General features: G+C 41.3%; 1 protein-coding gene across 1 annotated transcript in view; it reads left to right on the top strand.

Moving 5' to 3' along the window:
* Positions 1–16,061, top strand: part of NPLOC4 (NPL4 homolog, ubiquitin recognition factor) — an 81,270-nt gene that overhangs the window by 21,688 nt on the left and 43,521 nt on the right. Inside the window, exons 7-11 of the mRNA XM_088474479.1 lie at positions 181–304; positions 1,082–1,261; positions 6,171–6,257; positions 8,520–8,591; positions 8,681–8,807. Coding sequence (XP_088330605.1) covers positions 181–304; positions 1,082–1,261; positions 6,171–6,257; positions 8,520–8,591; positions 8,681–8,807 — 590 coding nt within the window. The remainder of the gene's footprint in view (positions 1–180; positions 305–1,081; positions 1,262–6,170; positions 6,258–8,519; positions 8,592–8,680; positions 8,808–16,061) is intronic.

The following is a 16,061-nucleotide window of genomic DNA, read 5'->3' as shown; positions in this document are numbered from 1 at the left end:
GGTTACAGTGTATTATCTTTGATATTTTAGCTGGATTTAGTTTTACCTATACTACTGAACTGTGTTATACAAAATCATATATTTATACTGTACTTCTGACTACAAGAAAAATAAGCAACTCTGCAAAATGTTGTCATATTGCTTTCTTTATAATCCTACACTGTCTACATTTAATTTCAGAGGAAAATTTGTGGCCTTGGAAAATATCAGCTGCAAGATTAAATCTGGTTGTGAGGGGCATCCACCGTGGCCAGAGGGCATTTGTACAAAATGCCAGCCTAGCGCCATCACACTTAACAGACAGGTGAAAATAGTGTCTATTCTAATAGGGAACTCTATGGAAGACATTAAGGTTCTTTATGAAAATGGTGTAAAAAAAACGAGACTACATAAAAACATTTTCTGAGAGTTGCAAAGTTTCTTTAAGAACCATTTCCATTGTGCCCAACAAACTTTCATTATGGTTAAAATCAAACTTCCCCTTCCATCATCTGAGGGACATACTCACCCGGGTAGCAGGGCATATTCATGGGATAAAATGTGTCTTCTACTTCTAGTGCTTCCCATTTGTGGTGTGATGGGAAAGGGGTTCAAGTATCTTCTTGTACTTCCTGTGTGGAATACTTTCCTCTAATTACCCATCTAGCCGCCCCACTCAGGGAATACGATGATGCAGTTTATCTGTCTGGGGACAGTGTATAGGCTGCACTCTTACAGGCATGTGATCACATTGATTGGAATGATAAAATATTCTATCACCTGTATTGCCCTTTCATGCTGTAAACAATGTTCATACATGGTAGCACCATTGTTCAAAATAAAGGGGTTTTCGGAATAATAGGTTTTGAGATGAAGGAACCAGTGTGATTTTAGTGAACTCGAATTCACCACTAAATTTAAAGTAGCAATCATTTATAAAACATAACCAGCCTTATGACTGATTGCTGCTTTAAATATAGCAGCAAAGTCTGTGAAATCACGCTAATTACTTCATCTCTGAATCTGACATAACCACCAAAGGCTCTATAGAGCATGTTACACATATTATTATTCTGAGTAAAGTCCCTTTTCCTTACTATAGAAATACAGACATGTAGACAACATTATGTTTGAGAATCATACAATCGCTGACCGTTTCTTGGACTTCTGGCGCAAGACTGGAAACCAACGCATTGGCTACTTGTATGGGCGTTACACCGAACACAAGGACATCCCACTAGGCATCCGGGCAGAGGTAGCTGCCATTTATGAACCTCCACAGGTAAGAGGCATAATGTGCTCTGCGTGTGTGAATAGAATAACAAGGGTTACTAGTCATAATCATTTTTTTGTTTTTTTTTTTAAACAGAAAACTATGGGACTTTTAGTATTCTGTTTTATTTGTCATGTTTATTATATTTAATTCCACTCCCTCTAACTGTTGAACTCCCAGCATAGACCTAGGGTCATTCCAGCTACAAAGTGCTAAACCATGTTGCTTAACCAGGAAGGTGTAGGGTAAATTTAAAATGTGAGCATAGATTTAAATTTGGTCGGGAGAATTTTCGCTCAACTCAGAGTCATAGCGTAAAAATTGTACCTGTCCATAATTTATTTACTACATTCAAAAGCAGGCATTACAAATAAAAAAAGATTGCATTTGCTAAATATAGGTGGTAATTTACCCAATTAACACCTATATTTAACTTCCTTTCCTTGGATAATCCATAATAGCCACAATGAATGGAATAACTCCTAGCTCAGCTAAGTGGAGACAGGGAAAAAAAGAAGAGATACATCTGCAGCATATAGCGGGACTCCTCCTTTCTTTCTGTGTCTTTGAAAAACTTCCCAAGCTGCCTACAAAGAGGAGAAACAAACAAACCTGGCAACAAGGGAGGGAATATTAGGCTACCATGGAGTATTCAAGAAAAAGAAATGATCAGGTAAATATAACTCACATATTCCTCTTTACTCCATGATAGCCACAACGAATGGGATGTACCAAAGCTTATCCCATGGGTGGGTTAAAATAGACCAGACTAAGATATAATTCAGAATAGTGGTCTATTTATTTAAGCAGAGGTCTCTACCAAATGGGATGTAGTTATAAGACTGGCGGCCGTGATGCCGTCGGTCTCATTACCAACAATCAAATCCCGGCACTACCGAAATACCAACGGTATACAATCAGGAAACCGGCTGTCATATCCTGGCGAGGGTGAAATGCCGGGCGTCTAGATGTAGACGCCTGACATTTCCCTGACACCGGGAGACAGGCGCCCGGCATCCTCATCGAAGGGATGCCGGGCGCCGCGAGCGGACAGCTGCGGGGGGGAGGGTTAGGTTTCGGGCACCCGGGGGGGGACTTAGGGTTAGGCACCCCCCCCGAGAGGGTTAGGCTAGAGGGAGGGAGGGTTAAGGTTAGGCACCCCCCCGTGGGACTTAGGTTTAGGCAGCGGGGAAGAAGGGGCTTAGGGTTAGGCACTTGGGGGGATGTTAGGGTTAGGCACTTGGGGGGATGTTAGGGTTAGGCACCCCTAAGGAGGGTTAGGGGGTTAGGTTAGTTTATATTTACCTTAGCGACAATCAGGATTTCCAGCGCTGTCAGGCTTCCGCTGCCGGCAACTCTGCTTTTGTCGTCCAGGCGCTGCAGGGAATTGAACGGCGGTATTTCATACCGATGCCATACCAACACCTATATTAATCCTGATGCCGGAACGCCGAGGGACGCCAGCCTGAACGAGGTAAGTTCGGGGTTCCCTCAGCGTGGTTAGGGTTAGGCACCACTAAGGGAGAGTTGAAGGGGGGGGTTGTAGAGGGGTAGGGATAGGGTACTTACCTGCCCTGTTGGGATCTTCTCCCTTCGGGCTGCCGGCGTCGGGATATGAACCGGTGGTTATTCAGCCGCCGGGACTTCATACCCATTCCCTACCAAACAGCCCTCAGCAAAGGATGCCAGATCCAACAAATAGAGATTTGAAAAGGTGTGGACTGACTAACATCCAGCCGCTTTACAGATTTCTTTAGTTCACACGTGTGCCTATGAGTTCGCCGCTTAGCCCTTTCATCTCTATAGCCTGCTGTATGAGATGTGATCCGTCTTGCCATGGTCTGTTTTGATGATAGCCTTGCCAATTTCCAGACTGGATTTCCAAAGCTGGTCCATCTTCCTGAATGGTTGAGTTCTTGAAATTTAAATCGTAATGACTTAAATCGAGAGTGTGCAACTGACATACTCTGGGTCTGATTCACTACGGATTGATATTTGCAGCCGCGATTACGCACTTATGCCACGAAAATATGCTAATGACTGCAATCGCAAAGCTAGTATAGAGAAGCCCAAGCCAGCATAGAGACTCCCACTACCGCTTTAGCACATCTATAATACCTTGCAATCTTGCAATCCTGCTTATACATCTGGAAATCGAGTAACATTGGCCCCTCACGCACAATTACAACAGGTCTGACCTTACTCAGAAAATGTAAACCTCGTTGCATGCAGTGAGTACTCAAGCTGCGTATGCCATTGCAGTGGCTAATTTATGCACGCCCAAGTAACAGCTTTCAAACGTACAGGCACTCCTACATTTCTGTGACCACTCAACCGATCTACTACGCAGTTGCAATTGCGATCCATGCTAAATCAGGCTCTCTGTCAGTGGTTCGATTGGGACAAAGAGTAGGAAGAACAATCTGCTTATTGACATGGAAATTGAACATGACCATAGGCAAGAAATCCAGGTTGGTCCTAAGCAGAACAATATCCACATACAGTATATGCTGGGGAAGGTTCCCTTGCAACACATTGCATGTAGCTCACTGATGTTCTTGCTTAAGTTATTCCAGAAAGGCAATATTGCCAGCACATACACTTTCTTCTTCCTTACCGTCCTAGAGAGATGAGGAACTGGTGGAAAACGTACCCCAGCTTGAACCGCCAAGAAGCGGTAAGAGTGTCCACTGCTAGTGATCTGGAGTCCCTGTGTCTGAAGAAGAATCTGTGAACTTGGGCGTTCCGCGCTATGGCCATCAGTGAGACAGTCTGGTAAACCTCTCCTCTGCGAGGGACACTTTGCTTCGCAATGTATCTATGTGGATCCCTAAAACTGAAGCTTCGGAGATGGAATAATTTCACTCTTGAGGACCTCTCTGACCACTTTCCATATTTTTAAAAAGGAGGCTTCTTTTGTTTTGCAAATCTAGGAAGACTTCGCTTCCCTGAACTAATGCCTAGGGAAAAACTATGGAGGACACGTCTGTCTCTTATCCTGAGGATAATGGAGCAGAGTCTTTTTCTACCAAATAGCAGTGAGCCTTCCATTGGTAAAGTAGCCAATTTATGTTTACATTGTGGATCAGCGGGCAGAGGTTTCAGCCACAACACTCTTCTAGCTACAGTGGGAGAGTCTAAAGATGACTTGCTGAGAAAATAGTCTTCTGAATTATATTGATAACAGAGTGGCTCTGCTAACACCATCCTGAATTTCTTCATATAGGCCTTATGCCCAAGCCCTGAAGGCCCTGACTACTGGGCTGAAAACACTCCAGCTTTAAGCAAGATCCTTGAGGATATGTGAATCTTCTTAAGAGGTCTCTATTTTCCAGTCAATGTTTTCTAACGGAGTAATGTTTCTAGACAAAAAGTTGTATACTGCTGCATCCGTACAGCACACCACTTTAGCAGCGCTTCATTACAAAAGTGGTAAATACATTCTTACCCTTTTAAAGACTGTTTGGGATTTGTCAAGTTGCTCAAATTCCTTGCAGATAATGGGCCTGATTCACTGGTGGATGCTAATGAGATCACAGCTGTGAAAATATGCTAATAGTTCCAAAGCTTACCCAAGCATAGCTGCTGCCTTCTCATCTGTGCCCAAAGTCGTGTACCAGCGTAAATATCTGTAACATTGACGCACATTGATCAGCCTCTCGTTCTGCATAAAAATTCCCATTGCGTACATTTCTAAATCAGGTCCAATGTCCATAACAGTCCATAACAGTGTGCACCTGGAATATTCTGACTTGCTTGCAATACTCATGAAACAGGTCACCCTGTGCCATAGTTTCTCTAGTATCTTCAAGTTGAGCAACTTAGAAATATGTTTTAGGATGCAATGAACTGTTTCAGTATGAAACAATCTACTGATTTCCTCATTGTCGCCAGACTCTGCACCTGAAGAGGCATACTGTTCTTCCACTACACAGTCTTAGATCATGGATCAACAGACTAGTGTGATTCTCCTCCAAATCAGGTGTAAATTGAGCCATAGTTGTCTTGTGAGCTTGTTCCTTTAAATCTTGCTCGCTAACAGTTTTCTTACGCCATAAATCTCTTCCAGAGGATGTACTAGAGATGTTGTCGCAACCTCCACAGCTTCTGTAACTTACTTTCGTGGACTTCTTGCATGGAACCAGATCAATGGGAATACTGATTTTAAAAGAAAAAAGACCACTTATTAACTAATTTAAAAATGCAGTAAGAGGAACAAAAAGCAAAAAAATAAATAAATCAGTGCTGTCCTATGGCTAATGCTTCTTGGTATTCCTTGTAGTGGGGTCAGGATCCACAGACATCCTGCAGCACTGGGAATAGAAATCTGGCACTGTGCTGATGGCTATGTTTACAGCTGGCACCTCCAGAAACCTAGACTGACAACACTAAGGAAAGTCATTGAAGAGAAGCTACAGCGGATAAGTATCAGGAAAGAAAGACTGTTTAACACTACTGCGGAGTGAGGTTACAGCAGTAAATACTGTCATAGTCACCTACTTAGCGATGCACAATAGGAAGTCTACAGCAGGGAATTAAGGGAAATTACTTTCCTCCTTAGCTAATAACGCTGAAGGGTACATTGCTGAAGACCAATACAAAGTAAGCTCACAATGCGAAATACCCCCCCAAGGAAAACTTCTACCTCGGAAGACTGGAAAAAGATACAGAAGGGAAAGACGAGACTGGCTGTGTGCTGCAGGTGTCTTTATTTTTTTTTTCTACCTTCTCCACTCAGCTGTGCTAGGAGTTACCCATTTGTTGTGACTACCATGGCGTGCAGAGTGAACATGATTTGTCTAGGACGGTGCTAGTTGTACCCTTTAGCTGGATGTACACCTCACTTTATGAGGCCCAAAGTGTACACACATACTGAAGTTACATTCACCTACATTCTTGTCTGTCTATCTACTCCTAGATTGGAACACAGAACAGCCTGGAGCTGCTTGATGATCCAAAGGCAAAAGCAGTGGATGAGATTGCAGCCAAGCTTGGAATAAGAAAGGCAAGAACCAAAAATAACAGATTGAGGGGGAGATGTAATAAAGCTTGGAGAGAGATAAATTTGGAGATAAATAGCACCAACCAATCAGCTCCTAACTGTCAGTTTACAGGCTGTGTTTGAAAAATGACAGTTTGGAGCTGATTGGTTGGTGCTATTTATCTCCAATTTTATATCTCTCCAAGCTTTTATTAAAGCTCCCCCTGAGTGTGTAGTAGGAAATGTCACTGTACTGTGCTGATCATTGTGGTGGGCATACATTTCATTGAATGTCTGGGTGTGGTGAATACACCCATTAATAGAGACACAGGAGTGGGATGGGGTTTGGACCCAGTACATTTCCTTGTACACAGCTTATAATATTTCCTGGTATCTGCTAATAAAAGTTGGTGGAAGAAATTAGATACAAACAATGATGCCTTGTATGCTGATTAAACCTTTTAACTTCACATAAAACTACATTGGTGTTTAAAAAATACAGTGATTTCAATGTGCTTTAAAACTCAAAAGTTTTTCTATGTATTTTTCATTCTCCTATATAAAGTTGTAGAGGTTGGACTTGTTTTTGTTTTTCCACTATTAGAATTCTTGCTGGCTTTTTCTCTCCATCTCCCTGTCATTTGCATGCACGTGTAGTAAATTAGAAACATTGGAAAAAAATAAATTAAAAAAAAATCAGGATTTCTGAATACAAATACTAATATGGGAGGGCTCTGCCGAGACCAGTTAATGAGTTTGAAAAGTCCCTGAACCTAGTATAAAGTATTTATAATACTGTTTTTTTTCTGTGTGTGTATTATATATACTAGCTGGGATACCCAGCGTTGCCCAGGTTGAAGACTGGACCCTGAAGTGCAGCTGCAACCTTTATTTTTTTACATTTTCCTCGCCTGTAACCTGGATAACTATGTAAATTAGGAGTAAATGACAGTGGAGGGAGCTGTTTTCTCATACCGTTTGGAATGGGGTATATCAGGAGCAGACTGACTTACAGGACAGAAATCAGTATAGCTTCTAAAATCACTTGAGTTTCAGAAATCACTGTAGAACAGAGGGGGTGATTCAGCTGCAGACGCATATGCTATCGCAGCTGCTAACATGTTAGCAGCTGTAATATTGTAATGCAGCAGGAGGCGTCGAACTCCTACATGCATTACTAATCCGAGCCGCAGCATCTGATCATCTGCGATCCCTTTGGCTGGCTGAGTGACCATGTGGTCTCGCAAGCCGGCCACCGCAGATGGCTAAAAGAGGCAAGGAAACCTCTGTCACCTGATAATTGGAAATCTGCGTGATTGCTGTCACTGCATCCACAGCTGAATCACCCCCTGAAATTACTCTACAGACCAACATTGAAGTCTATGTCTAGCAGGGCTGCCATCAGGGCTGGAATACCTTGACTGGAGTCCCGTTCCCAGACAGAAGGAGGCCCGTCCGCAGTTGCACTGTGTGGCTGTGATCAGTCTCCTCTGCTGTTTGTAATCTCAGTATGCTAGGCTTTACCAGGATCAAAGATTGTGGATTAATTATGCGCTCTGCCACAGTCTAAATGTATCGAGTGCTAAGCTGCTCATGAGCCGCCAGTCACTCTACTAAGACCCCCCATGCGGCTGCTGTAAGATGAGACAGTGAGTGAAATGCTAATAATGCACACTGTTTAATATCAAAGGTTATCATGCAAACACAGAAGGCTGACTAACTCCGTAATTCATGTATGAGGCTGTTGGACAAGTGATATAACACAGCACTTTGGAAGAGATGAGAGTGTGACTGAAGCCAGCCTCTCAGCCCCAGAACCTCTGTTTGTTACGAGTGTCCTGTTATATAATGCATTTACTTAAATATCTACTGTGGGGAGGGGTTGTTTGGAAATTTTCATTTTAATATTTTGGCTACCATGCTTTATTAGTAGGGTTTCATATACTAATAGTGTTCCTCTAGTATTTTATGAACTGAATTTCATACTTTTTTTGTTCATCTGTGTATTTTTAGCCCAATAACATATAGTGAGCGCCTGTTTGATATTATTTGCATATACATATATGATGTGATATTGGTCCGTATTGTATGAGGGATGCTATAACATTTACTCAAGAATACGAGGCAGTGGATTTGGAGGAAGTTTGCACTACTTTACGTTTGTGAGGCTAACCAAGTCTGTTTTGATATAAAAGTTATGAATGCCATGTCTTGTAATTCACAGCAGATCTTTAGTGCATAGGAGAGCCTCCTTGAGAACAGTGTTTGAGCTATTTATTGTTGCAGGTTGGCTGGATATTCACAGATCTGGTTTCAGAAGACACCAGGAAGGGTACTGTCCGGTACAGTAGGAACAAAGTAAGTGTAAATTGGATATATTCCTCATCCATATACTATATTCATGTCTATAGTTGTGCCATTTTTTAGCAAATTTCTTTTTTTCCAAGGATACATATTTCTTGAGTTCAGAAGAATGCATCACAGCTGGTTTCTTCCAGAACCAGCATCCAAACCAATGCCGCCTCTCACCGGATGGAGACTTCGGCTCTAAATTTGTAACGGTGGTCGCCACAGGTAGGTATCTAGACTGGGCCTTTTTTTTATTCTGAATTTACTCCACCTACTTGTTTTTTATTTTTTCCAAATATATTTTTATTATGACTCTTTAGCATGTGAACAAGATATATATTATTGTGTACAAATGCATATTATAACAATTCAGCATACAATACATAACATTACATTGATGCCATTCAAATAACCAACGGTATGGTATATGACACATAACAATTTAAATTAATTAATTCAATATTGTATATGAAGCTTCCATAGTTAAAAATTTTCTACCATGCGGATAAAAGTCCCCCCTACTCTCCACCTACTTTTTTTATTTAAAACATTAATTAAGATTAAAGTTAATTATATATTCCTGTACACAAAATATCCATATAAGGATATGCCTTTTTAAGCAAGAAATAAAAATATAAATGATTTGTTTGCATAGCATTGGGTGACATGAAGCATGGGAGATCTACAGCCTCTACTGCAATTGGTCCAATACTGCAGTTTATGTCCCCAAAGCAACTGTGATACCAAACATTCTATTTATATTAATATGATTGGAATTGGGAATAGTGGAAAATGCAATCGAAAGATGAATGTACTAAGAAGCGACATTAAAGTTGGAAATTATTTGACCAATCATCCGAGAAGAGAAGGGCTGATCTCATCCATCCGTACAGGTGGGCAGATAAAATAACAATCCTGTCACAGTACCCTCAGAGTGAGTGGCAGGAGACTGCACAGCTTACTATCGCCCAGAGATGGGCTCAGGCACTTCAGCCACTCAGTACACAAAAAAAAGATTCCAATAAGGCACTAAAAACAGGCGCTGGAATGAGTGGTTGATCTGAGCAGCTACTCAAAGGGAAGGGATAGTCAGTCCCCAAATAAACACAATATAAATACAAAGGGTATGGTAGCGCTAGAAAAACCCTTTTTTATGTATTAAATTATGAAAATAGGTATAAGTATATAGGGCAAGAAAATTCATACACTTTATTACTTCAGTATTTTAAAAGGTCACAATAGATTTAATAACAAATGAGTATATATAAACATATTAAAAAGTCACAGTAGTTTTGTAACAAATGAGCAAATATCTCACCCACAGCACTTAAAAGTTCAAAAAAGGCCTGTTCCTGTATAATAGACATTGGGAGAGCCCGATGGTACAAATAGTGAGGACTGTCCACTAGATAGTAATCCTGATCACCGATAGAGGAATGTTCTTTGTAGATAGTGTCATTCCGATGTAAAAATAAATCCTCAAATCACATGGTGCCCATTTGTGGTCTTAGTCCAAGTAAAAGGGCACGCTTACTCCCAGCTTGTGGTATCCTTTTAAGTCCTGAGGGTTGGTTTAGGCCGATCAGTAGCTATCCAGGGATAGTCCAACACACAATTGATGATAAATGCGTGGGGAAGGGTAGATGTAACTGACGCTTTTCACTGCTTCAAAGTGCAGCTTTTTCAAAGGTCAGATGTTCTGATGCTGCGTACATTCTACTAGATGATAGGTTGAACAATATCGTTATCGGTCATCACGTTCAATATTGTCCAGTGTGTATGCAAGACATCATCAACAATGCATGCTCCCGCGGATCGTTAACAATGTCTTTCATCGCTTATACTTGCAGGGCAACCTGACAATATCGTCACGTTCTGCAAGAACAGGGATGAGGGAGGGTGCCGTCACTGAACGATATCGTGAACGATATCAATCAGTGTGTATGCTCAATGTCGTTAACAACATTTAGCCCCGCAGTGTAGGGAAAACACTTAACGATATCGCTCATGTAGCATATCGTTAAGTCTGTATGAGCCTTTAGGGGTCAATCCTATTAGGTGTGAATTGCAAGGTGCTATTTTCACTTCGAATTTGCATAGTGAATTAATTTTGCAATCCAATTAGCAACTTGTACTGAATCAGTCAGATTGCATTCGCAACTTTCCACTCGCACCTCCCTGAGGGTGAGGGATGGAAAGGAAAATCTTTATTTTAAGGTTAAAATGTTGGGAACACTGTGCTGAACCCCTTGATCTCCCCACATTTTCATGCATTTCTCGCAAATCTCATTTGGCAGTCAGTTCGCACCCCTCCACTGCGAGTAGTGCGAATAGGCATTTTTTATTGGATTGGAGAATTCTCGGGAATGCACTTCACTGCGAAGTGTGCGAGTTTCAAGAAACAAACTTGCAATTTGCACCTAATAGGATTGACCCCTTAGTGTCTTTATTGAAGTTCTCTCATTGCATCATTCTCTCTACATTATTTGATCAATGTTTAAGAATTTGTAAGTCATTGCTGATCAAAATAATTTGATATTCTTTAGCCATGGTATATGCACTGTTCTTTTGGCTCTAGTTATGTGACTCCATGTTATCATTCACTGTGCTCTGGCTTTACTTGCTCAAATAGGATGTGGTCAGGATCCGTCAGAATGCAGACTGTCACAATACTGACAGCAGCATCCCGACAGTCACAATATTGACATATTCCGATGGTAAGTATTAGGTTTAGGCACTGGGGGGAGGGTTAGGCTATGGAAGGCAAGGGTTAGGGTTAGGCTGCGGGATGGGACAGTTTGGGTTAGGCTGCAGGACGGGTAGGTTAGTGTTAGGCGGTGGGAGGAGTGGGTTAGGGTTAAGATTTGGGTTAAAATACTTCACAAATTCCGTCTGTATTCTTACCGTTGGGATCCCGTACACAACCCGCTCAAATAATTGTATCAGCTTTCAATACTGAGGCATTCGGCCTACTCGAATGTTCCCTACAAATTACCCAGGTTGCTTTGTTGGCCTACTTGTATTTTCCATATATTTTCCATAGGTTGCTTTGTCTTTTGTTTAGACTAGCTTCTAAGGGAATGATTACTAATAACTATGATATGGGCCATGTATGGTTTATATCACAGTTCTTCACCTTGACGTACCTATTGTTTCTCTTTACCTACTTGGTGAGACAGCCTATGGTTCTTTGTCAGAGCACCACTTATTGTAAAATCCTTATCTTCCCTATTAGATTGAATGATATAGTAGAGGAAATAACTTTATAGTTGTGAACCAGTTATGAGGCTGTAGCAGTGTTTCATAGGTTTTTATCAATCTGTCGTAAACTGTTCAGTCGGTATAGCCTACAGTAGAGGAGTTGATTATTTAACTCCATGTCCAGCTTATAGCAAAGTTAGCTACACCTCCATGGTTCTGTAATACAATGTACAACGAGAAAAAAAAAAACACCATCGCTAACAATATCCCTTTCTGCAAACGATGATAACATTGCTAGTGCTGACAGGTGTCAGTAACAGTCTAAACTTTTTTTTTAAGCTCTGTGCAGGTAGTCATGGACATTAGGCTTCAAAATTAGGAAATACAAGCTCTCCCAAACTTATTTGCGCTGGTCATTTCAGCTTGCCAATTCAGACATGTCATTAGCCTATAGTAGTTCAGTTTCCCTGACCTCAGGTATATTGAAAAGACAGGGGAGGACACTTGTATAATGATTCACTATAATGGTGTGATAGGTTGTCTAATTTCAATCCTGATAATTTTACAATTGCTTAAGATGTCTCAACAACATATTAGTTTCTGTATACTGAGAATTATTAGTGTTCATTCTTGCACCCTGCACCTGTCACAACCCGTGCAGTTCCTCTTTCTTCCCTGGGATGTCGCTCTCTGCTCTGGTGCATCTATCACACTGTAGTTGAGCAGTTTGTTGCATAATTATATAATGTTTCTTAATTATATATCTATGTTTGTGGTCTCATATTTGTTGGGGGCGGGGGGAGCCACAGATCTAATTTTTCATTTTTAATACTACTCCTCTGATTTCCAGCCCTTATAGCCCAGTTCCTTTCAATACTGCTGTTATTTACTGAATGGCATCAAATCATAGAGATATAGATATCCCTACTGCTAGGGCACAGGTATCCTCATGGAATGTAGGAGACCTGAACACCCCGCTTAAAAAGAAAAAGGTCCTAACTTATATCCGTAGGAAACACCCAGCTGTGATGTTTCTACAAGAAACACACTGGAAATTGGGAGATATTTCTAAATTGTGTGCACCTTGGATAGCGGAATGCCTATCAGCCTCACACACATATTCAGAAGAAGAGGTAAACTTTGTAATTACTTGTTTATTACCTCATAACGCATCGGGGCCAGACTGTTTCACTGAAGTATATTGCAAGATGCTCAAACGTGAAATTGTACCTACTCTTTTAGAATTGTTCAATACAATCTATAGATCTCAACCTGAATATTTGTCCAAAGGGGTGGGGACTATTTTTCACAGAAATCTAAGATACAAAATTTTAAATACGGTAATAGACCCGGAAGGGCGTTACATTATTATAGATGCAGATATTGAAGGTACAAAATATACGTCAGTGAATCTGTATATCCCTAACACTACAACGGGAGAATTTCTTTGCTCCTTATTGCAGATTTTGGCTTGCAGGTCCTCATACCCCCTGGTGGTGGGCAGGGATTTCAACACGTTGGATGACCCTATGCTAGATAAGTCACCCCCTGCTTCTAGGTTGTACCCCCCCCCCCCCTCCATGTTGGAAACAATTACAGGAATGTAGAGAGGCTCTGCAATTAAATGACCCTTGGCGCCTCCTTATTCAAACTGATCGCTCTTTTTCACACTTATCAAGGGCTCATGGCTCCATGTCTAGGATCGATTACCTTGTCAGCCAATTCTTTGCTTGCCCAACTTAAACAGGTTGACTTGGGAGATATAATTAGTTCAGATCATGCTTTAGTAACGATGGAATTATTTTGTGACTCTTTCCACACAACTGACCGCTTTTGGCATTTCCCGGATTATGTTTCGAAGTCTGAAGATTTTCATAATTTTTATCCTATTCGTGGTCCAATTTCTTGGACGACAATATCGAACACTGGGACAATCCAGTTCTGTTCTGGGAGACGTCGAAAGCGGTCATGAGGGGCACATTCTCAGCTGTATTACTAAATTGAGGTGGGACAATGCTTCTAAATATAAATCTCTCCAAGAGGCAGCTTCCAAAAGTTTCAATCATTATGTAGAGTCACCATGCGAATGTAATGGAAGCTTATCTTAGAGACAAGAAACTATTTGATTATTTTCTCACATCTCAGGCGCAGCAACGCCTGGACTATACAAGGCACTCCTATTACAAATGGGAAAATCGTTCGGGCAAATTACTGGCTACACTGTCCAAGCCATGGAAGAGACTCATTTGTGGCTGCACTAGGGGATGTTTCCTTGAACAAAACCTATACCCGCACTAATTACATATTGGCACACTTTCACCGCTTCTACTCTACACTATACAAACCTATCCCTGCACAGGAGACTTGACATGCACGTCTTCTGTCTCAGGCGACACTGCCTAAGTTAACACAATCCCAGAGGACTGTTTTAGAGGGGGAAGTCACTGAAGAAGAGGTAAACTTTGTAATTACTTGTTTATTACCTCATAACGCATCGGGGCCAGACTGTTTCACTGAAGTATATTGCAAGATGCTCAAACGTGAAATTGTATTGAACAATTCTAAAAGAGTAGGTACAATCTATAGATCCCAACCTGAAGATCCATTTTTTACCAAAGCGTTCACCACACTTATTCTAAAACTGGGTAAATACCTCCTGTCGGTGGAATCATACAGGCAATGACTCTATTAAATGTAGATTTAAAAATGTTTTCAAAGATATTAGCTAACAGCAAATCCTTCCCGAATTGTTAACTTCCCACCAATTGGGTTTTGTTCAGGGACGCCTGTCACGGTCCTGCGGGCCGACCCTCCAGATACGTCAATCTGAGAATCTCCGCCCGTGACTTTTACAGGTTACCTCAGCACGTGTGGTTAGCTAAACCTGGTAACTGCCACCAGCAGCAGAAGAATATAATGCTAAAGCATAAGGTGAGCTTCTGCTCCTACCTGCATACACAATTATAGATACTTAGAAAAATAGGTAACATGAGCCATATGAGGCCTTGGTTCATAATAACATAGATCCAGAACTAGAATGAATATTTAATTCATGAATGTCTTCAAAGCTTATGTACAAAAAGTTACAAAGAATATAATAATGATAATGAATCACACAGTTACTCACACTTTTCTTTCGAATCACGTTGGATTAAATGGTTCTGGGATGAGGCCTTCCCAGTGACGAATTAGGGATCATCTGTATCCTTCGATAGCCTCATGCAGAATGAACAAGTGGGTGAGGGTGGACTCACATTTTATGCCTGCTTTTTCCATGCACCCCCCTCACCCACTCCCTGGGGATGATTTTAACCCTTTTTCGCTCAGAGTGGATTGTTCAGCTGCTGAAGCTCAGGGTTTCCGGGACACATGAGCAGTGGTCATTTAATTAACTATTCAGCTCTCTTTGACGTTTGGAAAACAGGCTTGGGTCCATAAACGTGCCCAGTGACTAGGTGGGGAGATTCACACCTCTGGAGACAGTGTCTCCCTGTATAAACAACTATTTTTTTTTTTTGATCTCTGTTCCCAAACCGAACACAGGGCTCTTAAGGACTGTTTTTAGAAAGGGTCTGGCCATATATAATTTCCACAGACATATTTATTTTATGCCATATACAGTGAGACAGGTTTATGGCTGACTCAGGAAGACAGACCTTCCTATAACCTTTCTTACCCAGCTTCTAAGGCTTGTCACCTTTCCACACACCAGACCTCATGCTGGTTAGAGTAGAGTATCTAGTTTAAAGGATTTTCACTTACAAATGTACAAGGGGAAAATGACATGTTATTACTAATACAATATAATTTGTAGTTATGCCCAATCCGATGTGAAATGAGCTTTTCCGCTACAACGCCACTCGGTAAAAGCAATCTGTACTGCCATTGCTGCAATAATAGCCTCTGCTCGGAGGGGAAGAGCGGGACATATGCTCTCCCCAGTCTTTACACCCACAAGGCCTTCGACACAGTGGCCTGGCCCCACTTATTTAAAGTGAGTGTAGAAAGTTTGATTAAAACTTTATTAAACTAATTCAATACTTTTATACGATGCCCTCTACCGCTCCTTTGGTTAATAGCTCGAGGGGAGAACAGTTGGTTATGCGGCGTGGCACAAGACGGGTGCCCTTTATCACCACTCCTTTTTAATGTAGCCATCGATCCCTTACTTCGTATTCTGCAAGCCTCATCTGTCTTCAAGGGTATACGAATTGGTGACATGAATGTGAAGCTATCTTCATTTGCAGATGATGTGTTATTGTATATGGGTGACTCTAG

The sequence above is a fragment of the Taudactylus pleione genome, unplaced genomic scaffold (assembly GCF_031769625.1).
Source record: "Taudactylus pleione unplaced genomic scaffold, aTauple2 ptg000016l, whole genome shotgun sequence".
In the NCBI taxonomy this organism is placed as follows: Eukaryota; Metazoa; Chordata; class Amphibia; order Anura; family Myobatrachidae; genus Taudactylus; species Taudactylus pleione.
Note: the sequence above shows the minus strand (reverse complement) of the source record. Positions and strands in the feature narration are given on the sequence as shown.